This window comes from Ochlerotatus camptorhynchus, unplaced genomic scaffold (genome assembly GCF_037179485.1).
Source record: "Ochlerotatus camptorhynchus isolate MF236.1 unplaced genomic scaffold, CSIRO-AGI_Acam_v1.1 ptg000101l, whole genome shotgun sequence".
Taxonomy (NCBI): Eukaryota; Metazoa; Arthropoda; class Insecta; order Diptera; family Culicidae; genus Ochlerotatus; species Ochlerotatus camptorhynchus.
The window spans coordinates 1,406,411-1,430,803 of NW_027040591.1; the positions used below are offsets into that span (position 1 = coordinate 1,406,411).

Below are 24,393 nucleotides of genomic sequence, written 5' to 3' on the forward strand. Positions count from 1 at the left end.
GTGAGATTCCGCCATCGTTCCTGCTGCTTCGATTAAATTACAAGGCACATAATTGCCTTTCACAAGGTAATTAGTATTCCTACTTTATATTCATTTCCCGTTTGAGCTACGCGGTCTTCTGCTTTCAGACCCAGCTCACCATCCACCATTTCAACTGTTCGGAGATCCACGTCGTCCTACTGGATTCCGCCATCACTGCTGCTGATTTAAATTGATTTGATTCAAGGCAAATTAATTGCCTCTACCAGGTAATTGGCATTCCAACTTCCTTACTTTCAATTTTTGTGTGCTGCGCTGGTCCATTGTCCACAGATCTATTCTTCAATGTCGACCGAGCGCCGCATTAAGTCGCTGAAACTGCGACTGAAAAGTTTGGTGACGTCGCTTAATCTAATTAAGGCGTTCGTTGATGACTACGATGAGGAAAAGCAGGCCGATGAAGTGCCTGTCCGTCTCGAAAGTCTGATAAGACTGTGGACGGACTACAATACCGTCCAGAGCGAGCTGGAGACGCTCGATGAAGCTGCCATCGAGGTCCACCTGAAGGAGCGGACGTCGCTTGAGTCCGCCTACTACTATGTTAAGGGCTTCCTGTTGGCTCATAATAAAACTCCAATCACTCCAACTCACCCGATTCCAAATCATTTAGAAGCTCAATTCCCTCCGTCGACATCGCAGGTGCGTTTGCCGGACGTTAAACTCCCCGTCTTCGATGGAAAACTGGAGAATTGGCTAAATTTCCACGATTTGTTTGTGTCACTGGTCCACTCGTCGGTTGGTCTCTCGAACATCCAAAAGTTCTATTATCTGCGGTCCTCGTTGTCGAATGCAGCATTGCAGCTCATCCAAACGATCCCAATCAGCGCGAACAACTACCCGGTGGCTTGGAACCTTCTGCTGGAACACTTCCAGAACCCTGCTCGGCTGAAGCAAACGTATGTGGACGCACTCTTCGACTTCGCTTCAATGAAAAGGGAATCGGCAACGGAACTCCATAGTCTAGTGGAGAAATTCGAAGCAAACGTCAAGGTTCTGCAGCAATTGGGTGAACGTACGGAATACTGGGACATCCTACTCATTCGTATGCTCAGCATTCGACTCGATCCGACGACAAGGCGAGATTGGGAGGAGTACTCTTCAACCAAACAAGCGATCACCTTTAACGAGCTGACGTCATTCATCCAGCGACGAATCACGGTGCTACAAGCCATCAAAGCGAAGACCATCGAAACACAACCGTCAATCACACACAAGAAGCCAATTCAGCGTTCCGTCTCGAGTCACGGAGCCAGCCAGTTCAACGTTCGGAATTGTGTCATCTGTTCTGACCATCACCCTCTGTACCTTTGCGGGAGTTTTTCGAAGCTTTCGGTGGAAGAAAAGGAGAAGGAAGTCCGTCGTCATCAACTTTGCCGGAATTGCCTGCGAAAAGGTCATCTCTCGAGGGATTGTTCGTCGTCCACTAATTGCCGCAAGTGTCGTGGACGTCATCATACCTTGCTCTGCTTGAACCATTCTTCTTCGTCGTTGAATTCGAAGCCTATCAGCTCCCAGCAACCGAAATCTGTTACACCTGCTCCAGCTATCGATCCTCCGACCACGTCTGCATCTGCTACGGTCGTCGAGTCGATCAGTTGTGCTTCCGCTGGCTACAAGCGGAAGACAATCCTCCTTGCAACTGCGGTCATCATCTTGATTGACGATGAAGGAGTCCAACACGTCGCTCGCGCTCTCCTGGACTCAGGCAGCGAATGTTGTTTTATCACAGAACGCTTTTCGCAACGCATCAAGGCTCAAAGGAAGAAGATTTACCTGCCAATCACGGGAATCGGTCAAGCATCCACTCAAGCTAAGCTGAAGTTTACGTCCACTATCCGTTCTCGAGTTGGTGAGTACTCCACCAACGTCGAATTCCTCGTTTTGCCGAAGGTGACCGTCGATCTACCAGCTACATCCGTCGATACTTCGACATGGGACATGCCATCTAGCATTCAGCTTGCAGATCCGTCGTTTGACAGCACCAATCCGATCGACATCATCATTGGAGCCGAAATCTTTTTTGATCTGTTCAAGGTTCCCGGACGAATTCCTGTCGGCGACAATCTTCCAGTGCTCGTCAACTCCGTCTTTGGTTGGGTAGTAGCTGGAAAGTCTACGATCAGTCCGTCTACCGCTCTCGTCGTTGCTAACGTCGCTACAGTTTCAGATATCCATCAGCTAATGGAAAAGTTCTGGACAATCGAGGAAGACAGCACTTCGACAGCGTACTCCGTCGAAGAAACCGCTTGCGAAGAACACTTTCGACGCACGATTAGGCGCAATTCTGAAGGAAGGTACATAGTTCGCTTGCCAGTGAAGGATGACGTCATCAAGCAACTCGGCGACAACCGTCGCACTGCTGTTCGTCGTTTTCGAATGCTAGAAGGTCGTCTTGTTCGTAACGCAGACCTTGCCAAGCAATATCGTGATTTCATGGATGAGTATCTGACTTTGGGCCACATGAAGCAAGTGTTCGACTACCAAGCGCCTCCATCTCCATGTTATCACATGCCTCACCACGCTGTGGTTCGAGAAGAGAGCACTACCACGAAGCTGCGAGTGGTATTCGATGCGTCATGCAAGACTCCGGAGGGACCATCGCTCAACGACGCACTAATGGTAGGCCCAACCGTTCAGCAAGACATCCGTTCAATTATCATGCGCTCCAGAATCCGTCGAGTCATGATCATCGCTGACGCAAAGCAAATGTATCGGCAAGTTCTTGTAGACGAGCGTGACACTCCGCTTCTACGAATCGTTTGGACGCCATCGCCGGACCTACCATTAGGTACCTACGAGCTCCTAACAGTCACATACGGCACTGCAAGCGCACCTTTTCTCGCTACTCGAGTTCTCCTGCAACTGGCAGATGACGAGCAAGAGAGTTTTCCTGAAGCAGTTGAGATTCTACGTAAGGACTTCTACGTAGACGACCTTTTCACGGGAGCAAAAAGCGTCGAAGAAGCAATCGAACTTCGTCAGCAACTGGAAGCACTCCTTGCTAAAGGCGGATTCCAACTTCGTAAGTGGGCATCCAACGAAGAAACTGTTCTGGATGGCCTCGCACCAGAAAATCGAGCGCTCAAAGCCTCCATTTACCTGGATCGTGACCAATGTATCAAGTCCTTGGGTCTTCATTGGGAACCCGCATCGGATCAGCTGAAATACCGCATCGAGCTTCCGGCAGATTCATCTGATTCTCCTCTCACCAAGCGAATCGCGTTGTCGCAAATTGCTCGTCTCTTCGACCCACTTGGTCTACTGGGTCCTGTTGTAATCTCTGCCAAACTCTTCATGCAAGCACTCTGGACGTTGAAGGACGATGACGGCAAGGTTTGGAACTGGGACCAAGAACTTCCGATGCCACTAAGGGAACGTTGGAATGTCTACCGCTCTCAACAGCCTTCGTATCGAGCGGTACATCCTTTCTTCGACTCCGTCAAGCGTTCAGTACCACTTCTTCTCGGACGCTTCTCAGCACGCATACGGCGCGTGCTGCTACATTCGATCGTCAGACTCTTCTGGAGCAGTGAAAGCAGCCCTGCTGACCGCTAGATCCAAGGTAGCACCCTTAAAACAGCAGAGCATTCCTCGTCTAGAACTTTGTGGAGCACTTCTCGCCACCGAACTCTACCAAAAGGTAACCGCATCTCTCGAGCTTCCAGGGGAAACCTTTTTCTGGGTCGACTCTACGACGGTTATTTGCTGGTTGAAAGCTACGCCGTCAGCGTGGAATACTTTCGTAGCCAATCGTGTCTCCAAAATTCAGTTAGCTACGCAAAACTGTTCTTGGAATCACGTCTCCGGACAAGAGAATCCAGCAGACTACCTATCCCGAGGCATTCCGGCAGAGAACTTGATCGAAAACCAACTCTGGTGGCAAGGACCGAAGTGGCTACAACTAGATCAACACTCTTGGCCGATCGAGCAAATCAACAACGAATTCAATAGCGAAGCACTCCACGAAGCAGGAAAGCGAGCAACAACCGGCTGTCCAGCCTCAACAGAACCATCGTTCATCGACTTGTACGTGGACAAGTTTTCCAACTACGATCGGATGCTTCGAGTAACTGTATACTGTCGTCGGTTCATCCAACATTGTCGTCGAGCTCCAGCTAACAATACGGAAACGAATTACATTTCTACGGACGAAAAGAACGCAGCGGAAGCAACCCTAATTCGACTGATTCAAAAGCAAACCTTCGCAGACGAATGGAGAAATCTCGAACAATCTAGGCCCGTTTCGTCGAAATCCCGTTTACGTTGGTTTCACCCGTTTCTGTCCGCTGAGCAGCTAATTCGCATTGGAGGTCGAATAAATCAAGCGCCGCAGCCGTATGACAGCAAGCATCAGATAATTCTTCCTGCGTCTCACGCTTTCTCCACGCTTTTGGTTCGATCGTACCACGAAAAACATCTACATGCAGCTCCGCAACTTCTCGTCACTGTTCTTCGTCTGCGGTATTGGATCACAGGGGCCAGAAACCTAGCCAAATCCATCGTACACAGCTGCATCGCTTGCGTCAAAGCCCGTCCAAAACTCTTGGAACAATTCATGGCCGAGCTACCAGCGTCACGAGTCACCGCCACACGACCATTCTCCGTAGCCGGCGTTGACTACTGGGGACCCATCTCGCTGCAGCCAACACATCGTCGAGCAGCACCACGAAAGGCCTATGTAGCGGTTTTCGTGTGTTTTTCCACCCGCGCTGTACACATCGAATTAGTCATCGATCTGAGCACAGCCAAATTTCTTCAGGCGCTACGTCGTTTTGTTTCTCGTCGAGGTCTGTGCAGTGACATATACAGCGACAACGGTCGCAACTTCATAGGAGCCGACAATGAACTGCGGAAACTGATCCGCAGCCAGGAACACCAGCAAGCACTAGCTCGAGAATGCACCTATAAGGGTATTCGTTGGCACTTCAATCCACCCAAAGCATCGCATTTTGGTGGCCTGTGGGAGGCTGCCATTCGTTCCGCCCAAAAGCATTTCGTTCGTGTACTTGGCACACACACTCTTGCCCAAGACGATATGGAGACATTGCTGGTAGAAATTGAATGCTGCCTCAATTCTCGTCCCATCGTTCCACTCAGTGACGATGCATCCGACTTCGAGCCTCTCACGCCTGGCCACTTCCTCGTAGGGTCCGCACTGAAGGCTGTTCCGGACACCAACGTCACCGAAATTCCGTTCAACCGCTTACGACAATGGCAACTAACTCAAAAGTTGTTCCAAATCATCTGGAAGAGGTGGCATTATGAGTATTTATCAACATTGCAGCCTCGAACGAAATGGTGCAATCAACCAATTAGTATCCAACGAAACCAACTGGTGGTTCTTAAAGATGAAAATGCACCTCCAATGGCTTGGCAGACCGCCAGAATCGTCGATCTTCATCCCGGAATCAATGGTGTTACCCGTGTAGTTACCGTACAAACACCAACCGGCCGCTACACTCGTCCAGTTGCAAAAATTTGCTTGTTGCCAATATCGCCCACGCAAAACAACACCACCGAGAGCACCGACCAGTCATTCACAACGAATAGTACCACCACAACACTAAAAGCAAACATCGATTCCAATCCAGATCAGCGAAAATGAAATTAATACAAGGTCCTTTTACATAAAGGACAAGGTAAGAACCTGTGCTATATAATTAATTGCATCGTAACCCGCTACCGGGTCTTAATTTGTTTTTTTTTATGTTCTCGTCGTCCGATTGTTGATCAAAAATAACAACAACATCGCCTTCGCCACAACGAGTGACATCGACGATTCATCAAACGTCAACGGATCGTCATCGAGAGGGGCATCAATTAATAGCGACACGGAATGAGCGATCATCGATTCTACTGTCAGAAATACGATTTCTGAAGGGGCCAGCATGTTCGTGCATCACGAAAAGTGCATCCGCGCGCCACCTGTTTTTCAACCCGCATCGACCGACAGCATCAACCATTCTTCGATCATCGATTATGGCGCCTGGCGGAAAAGTGCGTTCTCGCTCTATCCGGGACTACCTACATAAAATGGAGGCACCCTCTATAAAAGGCGAGCTGTCATCATGAAATCATCATCAGTTTTTCTCGACGTCATCAGCCTTCAACAACTCAGAAAGTGAATCAAAACAAAGAACGAATAGTGGCAGTGATTTTATTGAAATAATATTTTGTAGTTTTTTGAATAATAAAGTAGTAAAATAGTTATAGTAGTGAACAATAAAGATACTTTGTACGAACCTGCGTGCTAGTTCCTAGGACAAAAGTGTCTCAAGTGCCTGTACTAGAAGAAAGAATAAAAAAAGAACTTACCTCAGATACGTGTTCCCGTTGTGATCTGTAGTGCTCTAGCGAAGAAAAATTAAGCACAGAATTGCTGTTCTCCAGAGATTATCGAACATAGGGCGTAACAGCTTTTGTAAACAATGATTTCTCTCGATGATTTCTCGGAAGCCATAGCTCTCCCTGGCAAATCGACATAACCATCGAGTAGAGAAAGACTACTCCTACCCGATGGATATGTTGTTTTGTGTAGGCGTGTTACGCCCTAATTCCAGCTCTATCTAGATATTTACGTTCAATCTCCCGAATGGTATCTGGATCCCTGCTGGATTGTGCCGTCGATCACCTTCCACAGTATTCAGCCGGTACCGAGATGGGTTTATCACAGGTGGGCAGGAGCTCACGGTCTCCCAGTGTTAGTGAGTTCTTTGCCGTTAATGTTAACGAAAAGTTCAATATTTTGCTATAAAGAAATTCAAAACAATTTTTTTTTTTGTGGATTTGGACAGTTTTTGACCTGTTTCATACGACCGGAAGGTGTATGCTGGTCACAAATGCCGTGTTAAACTGATTTTCTACGCAATTCCTTCGATGTGAATTTCGCTAATAAACACGAGGAGCATTTTTTATTTGGCAAAACATGCCATAACAAAATGGGCATAGTTCAGTTTAGGCTGTGAACCATTTGCTGAGTTAAATTTAACTCGTGGTTAAAAGTGACATTTCGAAAGTTATTTTCTATGTACGAAAATCCCCGTGTATGTCTTACAATTTTTATTAGTTTTAAATAATTGTAATATTACTCTGCGATTGATCAGACTTCCAATTTCATTCTTGACATCATACAACTCACAACACTCGGTAGACCAGTAGTTAATTTTATTTTAAACTTAAATTCTCCTGAGAATTAAAGCCTAACATCGTGGTACTCACACACAGTTTACCTAAACTACGGGTAACTCCACATGACCATTGCAAATAGTTTTATGCCAAAGAATAATATTATTATGTAACTAAAATGAAAGTCTGAAAGCGTCATTTTTGAAGTCTCAGGATCTTGAAATGATTCTTAATTCAGCTATTTATACTTTTCCTGGGCTCCTGATCATGAATTTTTTGTTGGTCTGAATTTACTTCATTTACAGAGTTCAATTTTAATCATCCTAGAATTTCATCATACTTCTATTCTGGATTCCCCTAAGCTAATCTTGATAATATCCAAACTTTTTCAGTAACATTCTAAGAGTGCTTAGCATTATCTCTTTTAATCTCTTATAAATCGCTTTCTGATTCCACAATTCAAACTGGTAATAATTTCCAAGAATTGGCATAATTTTGTCTCAATTTTTCTCTATGAAATTCGCTTAGAATATCCTTAATAATTTCCTTGAAACGCTCTTCAGATTGACCGTCACATTCTCCCCAGTCTTATCCTCTTCAGTATACTCTAAGTACTCAAGTACTTTGCCAAAATAGCATTGAAAGTCTCCCAAAAATTGGCTAGATTTCTTAAAACTTGATAAAACCTAATCTCCATAGAAACATTGGACATTTCCTTTCTTGACAAAATCTCCATGCAGTTGTGACCAGAGTTTGCAAAAGACAATTTATACCGTCTTCACTTCAATCAAAGGTTGCACAAACTGCATACTTACACTTCACTATAAACTATTTTCAGAATTACCTTAAAATTCTGAAATCTGGGGCAATTTAGAATTCTAAAGTATTGCAGACTGCTAAGGTAACTCAATATTCACAGCTACTTTAAAACTCTATTTAAAAATCTAATTAATTATCCTCAAAAATATCACATACTCAATTTATTGTTTTCAATCCTGAACAGTTTTCGATTTCTCTAAATTTCAAAATTAGGAAAATTCCTCCATATTGAAATGTTAATTTTTATAAATCCAAGATTCAAAAAAAAAAAAAAAAATATATAGCCAAAATCTAAACAAAAACTCCAAATAAAAAAAACCTGGCTCGGCATTTTTAAAAATTTGAAGTTTTTTTTTACGGCCAATAATGTTTAGAAAATGTCTTAATTTTCATGATTCTGCAACCCATTGCAAACATGCTGTAACAATTTCATGTATGATGTTGCAATAATGTCCAACGTTGATGGCCCATAGTAATTAAAGCGGTAAGTTTGGCTTCTTATTTTTTGATTAGAGGGTCCATTAATCGCAGTGAAGTTATAAAGCAACACATTTTAAAAATCTGGGAAAATTTATGAAAAAAAAATCTGGAAATAAACGTGATCTGTCTGTGTATCTGGCAAGAGGACTGAAAATCTGTAAAATCCAGAAAATATCTGGAATACTGGCTTTGAATAAACACCGTTTGGTGAGACCGGATGGAATTCATCTTTGAAATCTGTGTTAGGGGAATCGCTTTTCGCAGGCAATCGGTGATAATTTTAATTATCATAGCAACAGTTGCACATTCGTGCAATTTTCAATAGCGACATTTTGAAAAATGATAAAATTTTAATTTTAGCAGATTCGTAGAACAAAAATCCCATCCATTGGCGTATTGTGTACTGGGGAAAAATGTTCAACGCCACGCGCCGAAAGCACTGCTGCTGCTGCTGCTCCTGCCGACGACCGGACACCACCACACACGGAGATTTGAACTGAATCCGATCAGTGGTTGAGGCCAGCCTTGATAGCTAGCTGCTTGCGGGGAGCTTTAAGTTGAGTATTGGAGAACACCACCACTCACCACGCGGTGATTGAATAAACGGTGAGATCGAATTGAATTCAACTTTGAAGTCTGTGTTAGGGAAATCGCTTTTCGCAGGCAACCGGTGATAATTTTAATTAAAATAGCAAGAGTTGCACATTCGTGCAATTTTCAACTGTGAAATTTTGAAAAAAAATATATAATTTTAAATTTAACAGATGCGTTGAAATATTTCTGATCAATTGGTGATACAATTTTTGAAAATGGTTCAGGGGCAGCTGAGTTATTAACGTTCAAAATCTTCCATAATTTTGTTACATCTTCCATTCCCGGTTTTCACAAAGTGTAGCCCCATATAGAAATCACAGACGTAGTCTCACTTCAAAAAAATCCATTCCGAAAGAAAGCCATCTTCAAAATAACGTGTTGTTTGCAGGAGGGTTCCATATGAAATTTTAAAGATTAAACATGATAAATATGTCAAGAATTGCTAACCCCGTCGGGCGTTCTTACCCCGTCTTCCCCTACAGCGAAGCGAAAACAATATTTTAATCCGAACCGTAAACTGACATCCAGTTTTGATTTCAATTTGATGTTGAAAGCAAAACTTGTTTTCATTTTCCTCTAATTTTGATGCTCTGCTTTGCTCGGGAAGCGAGAAGTGCTGACTGCGAGCAAACTTTCCTGTTTTCCGTTGTTTTCCGCCGATCCGATGAAGCACTCGAAAAACTTCCTACTAAATAATGATGCTAGCACATGACAGAGTTTCAACGGCGGGGCACGGACGACGCCACATCGACAACCGACGCCAAGGCTTCATCCCGGCCTCGTGAGCGGTGTGCGGAAATGGCCAGGAGGGGAAGAAATAAATTAAATTTGCTTTTACAGTGAATATTTCCAGTTTCTCATCAATGACGACAGGGTGGCGAAGGGTGCGAGCTGGGGAAAAGCAAACTCATTTAAATTCAATCGAGAAATTTTTAATTTGCTTATTATTGGCATTTCTTTCGCTACTCTTGTTGTTTTATATTGGCGCCGCTGCTGCCGGTGCTGAGTGGGATTCGACCTCGTGGGGGCAATTGAAGTCCGAATAATTCCGGGAAAAAACAGTGTCGGTACAATGTTGGTGTTGTTTGCTTCCGTTTTAATCAACCCCGTGATTCTGCTTCATTGACCGTTTTGATTTTTCTTCATTTTCGTGGAGGGCGTACACAATTTTTTCGCACTGATGAAATGGATATTTTTGACGTGAAATCGGTTTGAGAAAAGTTGGATAGGGTTGCGGTTTTGTGCGGATGTGGTCCCAAGGGTGAAGCGCTTGAAATGTACTTCAAATGCATCAAACGAATTTTGTATTCTAACGGGAATCCAATACCTGTCAGATGAAAGGAATTAATCAAATTAAATAAAGTGAATACCTTTCTTAAGACATCAGCTCAATGCGATTGATTTCAAAGAAGCAGAGTCTACAATTTCGTATCCTCTTCTTTATCATTTGAAAAAATGAGCAAAAAGAAAATCGGAAAGTGAAACAAATGACATTTTTCTTTTTTTTCTCAATGACCGTCATCTCATCTTATCGCCTCTATTTCAAAATGATACTCATTTATCGGCGGGGTTTCCAAGCACGGGAACAGTGGGCAAGATGACAATGATAAGCGACTAAAAATAAAACAGTCGGCAAGCATCCAAGTAGGCCTGTAGATTCAGACTGGAGGCGGATCGAAATCGGAGTCAATGCTATTCTACAACTCCGACTCTGAATAGTTCGGAGTTTAGTCCAACTCTGCAGTCTTCGAATTCAGAGCGTATGTGACCTTTTTGTTGAAATTTATCCCAGTGTGTCATCGTGCAAGCACCAGGACCTGCCACCGGTAGAAACCGAATCGCGTGGGGAGATTGACGTTAAATGAAAAATAGAAAAGCATCGAGATTAAGAGGATAATGATAATAATCGTAAAAAGAAACGATATACATGTAGAAACGCTACACACCCCATCGCCCAGAGCTGATCAAAAAAGTTGAGAACACAACACGCAAATAGTGTGCGGACTCGCAGGAAAAATCTCCGTAAAACTCAATGAAAGCGCTACCAACTTCCATCCAACATCCATTTGCAATCTTTTCAAATGAGGGTTAATATGGCACACGCGACGCAAGATTGAGGAGAAGCACGTGGCTATTGGGAATGGGTGAAATGGCTCATTTTGAAGATATATGGAACTACCCAGAACAATGTTGTCAGGTATGATGGCTCTGGGTATGTTATGGGATAACATACGGTATGAGAGCTAACAAATTAATTTAAAATCCACTAGGGGAACAAGCAGGAAAAGCAGAGATGGGATTTAAAGTAATAAGCGTTGCCTAAATAATAGCAGGGATTTCCGAATGAGTGTTTGAACCATTTTTTACACTACGCAATATAAAACACACACTGAAAGGGGGTGAATTCAGCATGTTTCATTGACATTCCTTTCGTATTTGGAATAGCGATTCGTCTTTCTGCTGTGCTGTGGGTGATTATGTAGAGGAAATTTAGTTTGTATTTTTAAGTTACATCATCCTCACGACGATTATTTGTTATATCGCCTCAATAAAAATAAATTTTCTTAAAAGCACTTACAAGCACATTGTTTGATTTTCTGTAAGTTTTGTTCAGATAAGTTCTCACTGCTTTAATTACAGGATTACCCGAATAACGTGGAGCTATTTCTCTCACTGCCATTTCTCTACGAGTATATAATCAACTTATAAGATATTCATATAGAATTTACCTGATACATTTTCAATATTTAATATTGTTTTCATTGGATTTTCTTATAGCGCAAATTTATTAGACTTTCACATAATAGGAATATGTCATATTGGTTCAGTGCACTAGTTCTGCTCTCAATGAAAACATAATGAACCTATTAGACATGAGTGAGAGCAATATTCGCTAAACTTTCCAATATTAGGAGAGAACGGGGTAAGACCGCCTTCTTAAGGAATACATTTTTAGCTTTTTAGCTCTAATGTGCAAGAAATTTTGAATCTTTGACAAAAGCTCAAATTGGATAAAAGGATGAAATGAACAAAAGGTCAAAATGGACAAAAGATCGAATAGAATCGAATAGAATCGAATAGAAAAAGACAAATCTCGCCTAACATTTGAAAAGGGTCTATCCTCGTTGATCGATTCTCTTCATCGACTTTCTCTTTGGCGAATAACCCGACTGCAAATGAATTTCATTTTTTTTTACTCATTTCATTTATACAGCCTCAAGCTGTATTCAAACGTTATACGATATGAGGCAACCACAGAAAAACAGACATAACACTCGCAAGTTGTTTATCGAACAAGCATTTAACGGTCAATTTGAAAGTATCGTAGTTGGTAGTACCGCCACCTGTGGCGCGCATAGTCAATTCCCTTGCGTTTGACTGTTCAGCGTACTGCCCACCACAGTGTACTCAACAGATGGCGGTAATGTTTTAGTGATGATGTTTTACAGTGAGAAATGTTCAATGTGTTATGTCTGTTTGTCTGTGAGGCATCCTTTAGTCAACCTCTATACCAGGCAAATATGGCGAACTTAGTCAGCTACTTATGGCTGTTGGGACGGTTGTGACAAGCTCTTATAGCATATCCATTTACGCTTCTAAGCAGCTGTTATCCTGCCGTTTAGTTGTGTGCGAACTTGAAATGCGCTTATTCAACCTTTTCCCGGTTATCCAATAATCACTACACAGGTTTCCCTTGAAGCCGGGTTAACTATTATTTACGCTGTTTTTGTTGGAAGAATTAGTCATATCGGCCATTTTCCACAGAGATAGCTCTGTTCCGCTGGTAGGAAGTGATAAAAATCCCCATATATAATTGGAGAAAAAGTGGGAGTAACTCGTTTTCGGTGCATATTCAGGTAAAAAATAGTGAACCACAACCTAAATAAATTAGCCGGCGCCGGTGGTGTAGTGGTAAGCGTGACTGCTTTCTAACACCCCAATGGGTCTGGGTTAAATCCCAGCCGAGGTCGGTGGGATTTTTCTGAGGCATAAAAATCTCTGATCACGTCTTCCTTCGGAAGGGAAGTGTTGGTCCCGACCCATGTGTATGTGTGTTGAATGGGTGCGATATCCTACGCAGGTGTGGAAGCTGCCTTCCTGCACATTCGGTTGCCGTCAATAGATGGCAATCGATGTCCGTCGGTGATTGGCACTAGATTGCGGAACAGAGACCGACGTTAAATAAAGGAACCTAAATAAATTAATTGGTTGTTTAGTTTTTTTTCCGGAAATTATTGTTAATCAAGCTACAATTAAATAAAAATGATTTTTCCCCATACCGTTTAACCTGCTTTACTACCACTCTCCAGAGAGCCAACAAATTCAAATTTGAGAGAGAAAATTCTCTCTCACGACCTTAATTTCTCAACATGTCATGTATTTTGATGACATTCGATTTGTGATTTCCCTTTCACAGATTACAAAATAGAGTACCTGTCACTACAAAACATGTCTGGTACCTCTATAAATGCATTTAGTTTAATATTTGAAGTCCATCCTTTTTTTACATTCTCTGCAAAGAAGATAATTTCTCTGATGGAATCTGATGGAACATGAATGCAAAAGCTTGACAAAATGATTAATTAATCATTTTGTCAAGCTTCTGCATTCATGTTGCATCAGATGTCACTGCTGTTGTTTGCAGTGATTTGTATCGGAAACTACGGACAATCTGTTTTCCTATAATTGTTCACAGAGAACACTGCAGTGCAAAACATGTCTGGTACCTCTATATATGCATTTAGATTATTATTCGAGGTCCCTTCTTTTTTACACATTCTGCACACAAAATAGCTCACCCCTTACAGAATTTCCAGCCGAATTTTATGTATGGGGCGGGGCATAAAGTATCTTTTGCGCAGAATATGTACAAAAGGAGGGACTTCAAATGTTAAAGTAAATGCATATATACGAGGAGGAAACATAGGTTTACGTGGCATTACTCTCTGCTTAAACGTCAAGCAGTACAGTTCAGTCTTTGCTCGCTTTGTCGAGTTGTTCGAAAGTTCCTAGTTTGTTCCAAACATTCGCAGTTTAATTGCGTAGTGTCGGTCGCTTCGTGTGATGGGAAGACAGCGCTCCCGGAGCAGGCTCCGTGAGAAAGCGGAAAAGAAGAACAGTGATGAGTGTAGCTTGAGTGTACCTATTTCGAATAGGTACGCTACTCTTCCCACCGATGTTGGGAATACCAACCCAGTCCCGGTGAAGCGGACGAAAAAGAGGAAGAAGAATCAAGGACAGTCCGATGGTACGAGCGGACGCGACGATGTTACCGCGACGAATGCCAGCGACATTGGTGATTTCGGCGACGCCGTCGAAACTGAGAATTCTGCCGGCCCGAGTGCGGCGAAAGTCAAGCTTCCTCCACTGGTGGTGAAGGTAGTGCCTCTCAAGACGCTCATTGGCGATTTCACATCGCTGGGCATTGCAGCTGAGTTTAAGCTCGGCAGGATCGGCACCAAGGTGATGCTCCGTACGAAAGTGGAGTACGAGGTAGCCGTGAAATATCTGAAGGATTCCAAGGCGGAATTCTTCACGCACGACATCCCCGGTGAGAAGCCCTTCAAGGTAGTCATCAGGGGTCTACCGAATGTTGATCCCAAGGCGATCGAAGAAGAACTCAAGGACCGGTACAAGCTGGCCCCAACCGCTGTCTTTCGGATGACGAGAAGAGACGAAAACGTGAAGACGTACCCGGATTGTCTTTTCCTGGTGCACTTCCAGAAGGGATCGGTGACGCTGAATGCGCTGCAGGCTATTCGCTCAATGTACTCCATCATCGTACGATGGGAGCCGTACCGTGGAGGCCATCGCGATGTGACCCAGTGTCAACGATGTCTGAACTTTGGACACGGCACTCGCAACTGCAACATTAAGCCACGCTGTAGCAACTGCGCTCAAGACCACGCCACTTCCAACTGCCCTGCGGATGAAGCCGTGGCGTAAAAATGCGCCAACTGTGGTGGTGCACATTACGGTTCCGACAGACAGTGCTCCAAACGCGAGGACTTCAAGCGGATCCGAAAACAGGCGGCAACTAACAACCAACCAGGACGCATGAAGGACAAAGTCCCGGCGTTTCGGACGGAGGATTTCCCGCCTCTTCGTGCTCCTCAGCAAAAGCAAACGAATTCGCGGGTGCGTTCCGCTCAAGCAACATGCCCCCTGGATTCGTGAGACAACCAACGGCGAAAAACAACAACCCCGATCTGTTCTCAGCGGATGAACTAATGGAAATTTTCGTCAACATGTCCGGTGCTCTTCGTAAGTGCCGCAATAAGCCCGAACAGATCCAAGCGCTCGGTAAGTTCATCATCTAGTATGGCGTCTAAACCGCTAACTATCGTCACATGGAATGCTTGCTCTGTAAGAGCAAAAGAGATTGAGCTTGCCGACTTTCTCCGCAAGCACAGCATCAACGTGGGCCTTCTAACCGAGACCCATCTAAAGTCCGGCGACAGCTTATGGTTGCCTGACCACAACATTATTCGGCTTGATCGCATCAGCTCTAGGGGTGGTGTTGCGGTGTCCCATATCCGCACCTCTATCATCGAGGCCCTTGGTGTGGAGGTGGAGTTGTCGACTGGATACGTCCAGTTCATCGCCGTCTACTGCCCTCGACAGTGTGCCGCCAGTAGTGGACTAACGGCTTAATTCAAGAAGGACCTGTCCACCATCATCCGTACCGGTTCTCGCTTTGTAGTTGGAGGAGATCTAAACGCTCGCCATGAGGCCTGGCGGAACTACCAGCAGAACCAGAACGGTCATCTGCTGTTCGACCACTCACAGCATGTACTCAGTTTGGTTTTCGGATGAGCCAACATTTATCTCACCGGCGGGCAACCCATGGACGCTAGACCTGTTCCTGACAAATATATTGTCCAAGCCGGTAGCGTTGAACAAACTCAGCTCCAACCACCAACCGGTGATGGCTGAACTGGGCTGCAACGTGGCTCCTGCTTCAAGCCTGCTCAAGAACTACCATCGCGTAAACTGGGCCCAGTTATGACGCGTGGTAGACAGTTAAGGTTTCCAGCCTCAGCCATATGTCTGAACAAACAGCAAGCTGTTAATCAGGTACAACAGCTTCACACATCAGATGTTGTTACTGCTGCTGCTTCTGCTGCTGCTACTGCTGCTGCTGCTGCTGATGTCCTTCGCTGCCAAAGTTAGTTACAAGAATGTCGTCAACGAGTTTAAGTTTAAATGATCTTTATTTTAGTTTAACTTGGACGATTACCATATAAATTTTTTACTAAGTGATTTAATTGCTTTCTTCATCTTTAGGTATGGGCAAAATTTAAAATTTGTTTTACAGGATTAGTCCTAGACTTAGTACACGGTCGACCACCTTGGTGGGATTGGTTTGTTTTGTTTTTAGAATTTGAAGAGAAACTACTTAATACTACTATTTACAGCTTAAAACTAACCTACTCTACTATATACACTTAACCTACTATGTACAAATTGCTTATTAAAGCATGTTCAGAAAGATTGCATTTTTGAATAAATTTAGTTGTCATATCATCAATTTTGGAATCTACTTTGGGAATTTCTGCCTCTTGATGGAGGTCTGCTATTCTTGTGTCGAATGGACGATCTATGATCATCCTCAACACTCTATTCTGTGCAACCTGGATTTTGTTCCTGTGGGTCTGAGCGCACGATTCCCACACCGGGGCGGCATAGAAGATCGCGGGGGCTATGATCTGTTTGTAAACAGCCAGTTTGTTTTGCCTTGAGAGGCGGGATCTGCGGCAAATGAGCGGATACAAACACCTAACCAAGGCGGAGCACTTAACTAGGGTTTTCTCTATGTGCGAGCGGAACAGGAGCTTCTCATCGAACAACATCCCGAGATAAGTAACATCAGTGGACCACTCGACCCTTGTACCATCCATTATTACGGTACAGGAGGGAGACGGTTTAAGTTTTAATGATTGTCTGTGAAGGAACATGATCGCTTGGGTTTTCGAGGCGTTGATTTTGATTTTCCACGTGGTGGCATAATCAGTAAAGGTGTCAAGGCATCGTTGGAGCTTGTTCGTAATTTCACGAGGCATCCTACCCTTGACGGCTATCGCGGTGTCATCTGCAAACAGAAAGAACACGCAACCGTCTCCTAGAGGAGGGATGTCCGACGTGTAGATGCTGTAAAGCAGTGGTCCCAGCAGACTCCCTTGCGGAACACCTGCTGGGATCGTAAATTGTCCCGAAAGGGAACTATTCAACGACACCCTGAACGACCTTTGCTGGAGATAGTTACGGGTGATTTTCACAAGGTATGGTGGAAAGTTGGAGTTACAAAGCTTGTATATAAGTCCGTCGTGCCACAAATTGTCAAACGCCTTTTCGACGTCTAACAAGGCCATAGCTGTGGACTTGGATACAGCTTTGTTACTTCGGATGTTATTCATCACCCGCACTAGCTGATGATTGGTGGAATGCCCCTTGCGGAACCCGAACTGTTCCGGAAGAAGAATGTCATGTTCCTCCACAAACTTGTTTAGTCGGCTGAGGATCAATTTTTCGAACAGCTTGCTCAGCGCTGAGAGCAGGCTAATCGGTCTGTAGCTTGACGGTAGTGAAGGGTCTTTCCCAGGTTTGCGGATCGGGATGATTTTTGCCACCTTCCAGATGCTTGGAAAGTAGTGCAGCTCCAAGCATCTGTTGAGGATGGCAGCCAGCAGCGAGTGGACCCTCGGGCTGATATTTTTCAACGCTAGGTTGAATATTCCGTCAAACCCGGGAGCCTTCATGTTTTTACTATATTTCAGCGCTGAGCAAATTTGTTCCTCTGTAATCCGTTCTTCTGGAGGGACGGCACAAGGGGAGGTATCTAACGTCTGGACGCACTGCACAACCTGGTTCTCGAGTGGACTTGGGATTGTAGAGCCAAGCAAATGCGATTGGGCAATGTGCTCCCCAATTGCATTGGCCTTCTCTTCGTTGGTGATAAGCCGTTCGTCATTGACTCTAAGTGGTGGAATGGGCTTGGGGTGAGACTTCAGCACCTTGGCAACCTTCCAGAATGGTCTGGAACGGTCGTCCAGGTTCTGAACGAGCCGCCCGAAACTCTCGTTCCGGATTGAGACCATTCTGGAAGCGATCTGCCGATTCAGATCGACCATTTCGTATTTACGCTGCAGATCCCCAGTCCGCTGAAACTGGCGTCTACGAACATTTCTGAGCCGAATCAAGAGTTTGGTGTGGGAATCAATTGCTTGAAACTTACCCCTCACAGGAACTCGTCGAACGCACTCTTCGTCAGCCACGGATATGGCTTGATGGAGACCCTCCAGAGCCCGGTCGATGTCCTCCACTGTGTCGAGTGGTGGGTTGTCGTCGATGTGGCGGTCGACCACGCGTCGAAACTGGACCCAGTTGACTCGATGGTAGTCCTTCCGCTGGCACGGTGCAGGGGCCACGTTGTAGCCCAGCTCGGTCAGCACCGGTTGGTGGTCCGAACTCAGGTCGTTGACGGCAACCGGCTTGGCTAATCTGGTGTTTGCCAAGAACAGGTCCAGCGTCGATGGGTTGCCCGCCGGTGATGTGAAGGTTGGTTCGTCCGGAAACCAGACGGAATAGAGACCATGCTGGGAATGGTCGAATAGCAGGCGGCCGTTTTGGTTCTGCTGGTAGTTCCGCCAGGCCTCGTGCCGGGCGTTCAGGTCCCCTCCGATTACGAAGCGGGCATTGGTGCGGGTTATGATGGCAAGGTCGTTCTTGAACTGCTGTGCTGTACCATTGCTAACGGTACATTGCCGGGGGCAGTAGACAACGATGAACCGGACGTTTCCGGTCGATGTTTCCACCTCAACGCCGACGGCCTCGATGATGGAAGTGCGGTAGTGGGGTAGGGTGCAGTACTTGATGCCTTTCTTGATGATGACCGCGACACCGCCCCCCCTGGAGCTGGTGCGATCAAGCCGGACAATGCTGTGGTCGGGCAGCCAGAAGCTGTCACCGGTCTTGAGGTGGGTCTCGGTGAGAAGGCCCACGTCGATGTCGTGCTTGCGGAGGAAGTCTGCAAGCTCAATGTTTTTCGCCCCTACGCAGCGAGCGTTCCAGTTGGCGATCTTTATGGGTTCACGGTCCATAATTAGCGACGAAGGAGATGATAGCTTGGAGCTGTTGTGTTCTTGTTGCGCAGGTGCGCTTGATGATGATGGCCTGGGCCAACAGTGTGACGATCTCATCCGTTGACAGTGGAGAATCGTCTGTAGCTTCACCGGTTGTACCGGCCAATCCCGGAGCAGGGGGATCCGTCGATGGGCCGGAGGCTTGACTGGGTACTGCAGCGGCAGCCGACTGGGCAGCAGCCAACTGTTGGTTGAGCGGGAGCGGCGCCAACACTGGAATTGGCCGTGGTTGGACCGGTGATAACGGAGGAAAGTTCTGCGCGTTGTTTTCCGGGACCTTCTTGCGACCGGGCTGGTTGTTGGACGAGGCCTTCTTCCGGATCTCGGCGTATTCGGCCCGCTTCGGACAGGCCTTACTCGTGGCCTTGTGGGCAGCACCGCAGTTGGCGCATGTGGGAGCGGCTTCCTCGATGCTGTCGCAGTCGTCGATCTTGTGGTTTTTGCCGCATTTGATGCAGCGGCTGGCCATGCGGCAGTTCCTGGTGCCGTGCCCGAACAATAGGCAGTTCGAGCACTGAGTGACGCCACGGTGGGTTGGCTTATACCGCTCCCACTTCACTACGATGTGGAACAGTGTGCGTGTCGTATGGAGATCCTTCACGGTTGTGGAGTTCTTCTGCAGATGGACCAAGTAGAGCTGGTCACGATACTTGATGGCCTTGCTGCGGGTCATCTTGTGGATTTCGACCGGCTTGAGGCCGTTCGCCTTAATCTCGTCCATTAAGGTGGTGGTGTCCATGTCGTGGAGCCCGCGCAGCACCACTTTCAGCGGCTTGGTGGCCTCGACGTCGTGGGAGAAGTACTCCAGCTTCATCCTGTCCAAGAGGGCCTGGACTGCGTTGTAGTGATTTTCGGCCGAGACCATCAGTTTGTAGCCTTCCGTGCACCGTTGAATGGTGCAGCGAAGGCCCTGCTTAATGTAGAAATCCAGCTGCTCCCATAGCCCGGGAGGGAAGCCCTTCACATAGAAGGGTGGCAACTTAACTTTTTTCGGCACCGTCTCAGGGTCCGACTGCGGCTGGGCTCCGTTCTGTAGGGCGGAGAACGGATTGTTGCTCAGCAGCTTTTTTGCTGCCGATGCGGTGGCGCTGATGTCTTCAGGTCTGGGTCGTTTAGTTCCGGGAGGCCCCGGCTGCGGGTCCGCAACGCCTGTCGGGACGGGCAATGGGGTTTTCTTCTGCTTCTTCTGAGCTGGCTCGGTGGTCGCGCCGTCTCCTGGGAGAGTCTGTTTTCCCGGTAAGCCGGCACTCGCGTTACCGCGCGATTTCTTACCCATGGCTGGGTCAGCGAGAGCGTCACTATACAACGCGGAGCTAATTCGACTTGCGAACGAACGAACGAAACTAGAGAGAATTCAAATCGACTGAACTGCTCAACAGTCTGGCAGCGAATGATGTCGTCAACGAGCTTAGATAGCTCATATTTATACCCTCCGTATTTTCTCCTCGTTTATCCAGCACTGCTTGCTTTGCCAGTATTTCACCTCACATCTGTCATGCTTCACGCTAATTTAGTTCAACTCAAATGGAGTGTATCATTACTTGACACAACTCTCAAGTTTTTATATATTTATTTTAATATTATTATTTCACACCAACTATATCCACCACAAGGTACATCATCGACAACCCGCCGTCTGACACCGTGGAGGACATCGACCGAGCGTTGGAGGGACTCCACCAAGCCATAACCGTGGCTGACGAGGCGTGTGTCCGACGAGTTCATGTGAGGGGTAAGTTTATTGCCATTGATTCCCACACCCAACTCTTGATTCGTCTGGGAAATGTTCGTAGACGCCAGTTTCAGAGGACTGGAGATCTAGCGAGGAAACGTGAAATGGCCGATCTGAACAACGAGATTGCTTCCAGAATGGTCTCACTCCGGACCACGAAAGTTTCGGGCGGCTTGTCCAGAATCTTAACGACCGCTCCAGACCATTCTGGAAAGATGCCAAGGTCTTAAAGACGCACCCTAAACCCATTCCACCACTTAAAGATGAAAATGATGACGATCGGCTCATAATCACCCCTCAGGAGAAGGCAAATGCGATCGGTGAGCATATTGCCAAATCGCACTTGCTTGGCTCCAACATCCAAAGTCCGCTCGAAGTTAAGGTTGAGCAATGTGTACTCAACCTTGATTCATCCCCTTGTAGCCATGATTTTTGTATCCTATTCAACGGCCCAGAAACACCAATGTTGCCTGCTGAGCAGTTGATTGAGCATGATCATAAGACATCAGCGCATTGAACCATTGATAAAGTGGTCTTAAGCAAAGTTGTAGCTGGGAAAATTTCCTACAAGTACAATTGAATGTTTTTGAAGCAGACCGATTTGGTGAATTATTAGATAGACACGAACAAAAATCTTAGTTTTACCATAGTAATTCCCATACAAACTTCAAATGGTTTGTGCCATCTCAGTTTCTGACCAAATGGGTTCAAATTTTGAGAGGTTAGTCAGGATCCGATTTGGAATCGTTTAAGTATTGTGGAGCGAAAATTTCAAATTTTGCATCACTCTAGTGAACAAACTGGCTGTCTACAAACAAAGCATAGCACCTGCGATCCTATACGTAGCTCCGGTGTGGGAATCATGTGCACAGACACACAGGAACAAAATCCAGGTCACTCAGATCGTCCTTTCGATACTATTGCTGCTAGGGTGGGGTACCTAGGGGGCTACCAGGACAAACACCTCGGTGGGCTTGGCTAAGCAACGGCCTACCAATGAGGGTGGGTCATTCAACGACCTCTTTTGATGGCTAGCTCGATCTGGAGGGCAATTCTTAGCCTCAAGGTCGGCTGGAGTGATTTACCGGGCTAATCAGGACTCGGATAAAGTGTGGTTGAATGGAAAAAGCTACTGAATTACACTTTAGAGGTTTATTTCCCTACCAATTACATTCTATGTGTGTGTGTGTGGCGTGTATAGTGGAGGTTTTCTACAGATACCTGGCCGGCCGGCGACTGCTGGAACTTTTGTGCGGTGATGCTGCACGTGATGGTGGTTGATACGGCGGTGGTGATGCTGTACAGGCTGCACTATGGGGAAAGTGGTGGCCAAAAATCGAAAAATTGACTTGCTTTGAATGACGTATCTTGTAAACCATTTGATAGCCAGATAGTTCAAACCTAGATGCCCAAAATTTCAGCCCTCTGTGATGAAAACTCATTGCACAGACATCAGACTTAGGAAAATTTTGAAAATTGTAGAAAAAATGCATTTGAAACAAATGCAATTTTCTCAGCGAATAACGGATAACTGACGGAAAAGGATCATAACCAGTGCTGCAAAATTTCGACACTAAAAACTGATAATAACAAAACAACACTGGTCACTCATTTCAGCAGAGAGTCACCATCAGTAGCAATCAATATCAATTGTCAGTGATATTACTATCAGTGACGACGATGTGCAGTTTTTTCATTTGCTGAATTACTATCGAAATCAAATTAATTTAGCAAAACAGTTACATAGAACCATCAAAGTGAATACGAATAATCATTATTATCAGCCTGGAGAACAATAATGTGACACAGAATGCGCAAATTCACAGTTTTTTCACCAAGGGAATCTTTGTCACTGACAAAGAAAAGAGTGAGATTTTGACAAAGGAAATTTTGATTTTCAGTTCTATCAGTGTTGCTGCTGAAATGAATTTTGTCTATATCCACTGAAGTTTTCTCAATGAAAATGACAAATCGCAGCACTGATCATAATATCTTGCCACAGTCCAAAAATTGCGTCGATCGGTTTCGGTTTGGCCAAGTTATTAACGAAAGAGAAAATCGATCAATGCAGATACGCCCTTATTATGCTAAAGGCGAGATTTGGACGGAAAAAATATTTTCAGTAGAGGGGAGGTTCGATAGACAAATAATTCTTCATCAAAATACCTGATTGGTAAAACAATACTCTTATATCACGTATATAAAAAAATGGGGGAGGAGTCAGGTCTTGGCTAGGAGGGGGGGGGGGGGTTTCCACCTCCACCTTTCCTATTTAATCTTATGCACAGCAACCTTATTCTAGTTTTGATTTGCATTTGAACTGTCCCTAAAATTAAAAACAAACTTTCAAGTTTATTGTTCAGGAATAAGTAGCTTAATACTAGTTACACCTTCCGGATGCGATGAAAATACATAAATATGACTAATTTTATGCTTAACTTACTATAATACCAACAAAAAGTGCGGAAAAACCAATAAAATATTTTTGGCCACCACTTTGTATGGAGCCGCCCCATAGTGGGCTGGTGGTGGATTCGGCATTGTTAACGTCCGTAGTGGCGGCGATTATGGCGGTAACGCTGGCCGTGGTTACACCGGAGACTACGGTGTTGGTGATGGTGACGGTGGTTGCTTAAGGGCGTTTGGTGGCGCCAGTAGGTATGCCAAGTCACAATGGTGGACTGTGGAGAGGTGTCTTCTTCGGTGGGAGGTTATGTCCCGGCACCTTACACGAGGTACTGGCGGGTCCCTCTCAGGATTCTGTGGCTCTGCGGGAACGGTCGGGGTATGAATCCGGTTGGAACTCGTTCGGAACGGAAAGGTCCAAAGTGGTCCTATCCTCCGGGCCGTCGAACGGAACTGGCTCTCCAGCGGTCAATCGCTCACGGAAGGCCTGTCGGCGTGATCTGGCCAAACACCTCGATCGAGCGTTCTTAATAGGAAAACTTAACGGGTCCTATATTGCACAAAAGAAACGGTCTTAGGCCCGATTGTGACATGTGACCTTTTCAATCCCTGTACCATACCTGACTCTCTCACTCCACGCCTGCTACTACGACACTCTTACTTTTCTTCTCTATAATTTTAACGGTTTTTTTTTTAGATTGTTCAACTGCTCTCGTTTAAGGTTACTTGGCAAGTGGCGGAAGAAGTTTCCGTGCTACTCGCCGTTCCCTTTCTCTGTAATTCTCGTACCCATTCTCTAATGTTCCACTGAACTCAAATTGTTGGCTCATCACCTATTCCAGCAGTTGGTAGTAAACTGTGGTACTGTATAGTGTACTAAAACTAGGGTTGTCAAATTGGCAATTATTATTTAAATTCAAATTAACATGCAGAATACGATAAACATACAGAAGTACATCAACAAATGTTACAAACGGTAACAATACTAGAATAACAAATTTACACGAAGAGGCAGGCATTGCCAAAATAGATTCCAGAATTAACGAAATGAAGACT

General features: G+C 45.4%; 1 protein-coding gene across 1 annotated transcript; it reads left to right on the forward strand.

Moving 5' to 3' along the window:
• The first annotated feature begins 324 nt into the window (after nucleotides 1–324).
• Nucleotides 325–23,567, forward strand: LOC135699031 (uncharacterized). The gene is made up of 5 exons (XM_065219213.1): nucleotides 325–3,372; nucleotides 14,278–14,625; nucleotides 14,782–14,893; nucleotides 15,175–15,321; nucleotides 23,488–23,567. Exons 1-5 carry the CDS (start codon nucleotides 325–327, stop codon nucleotides 23,565–23,567), a joined length of 3,735 nt encoding a protein of 1,244 aa, XP_065075285.1.
• The last annotated feature ends 826 nt before the right edge of the window (nucleotides 23,568–24,393 follow it).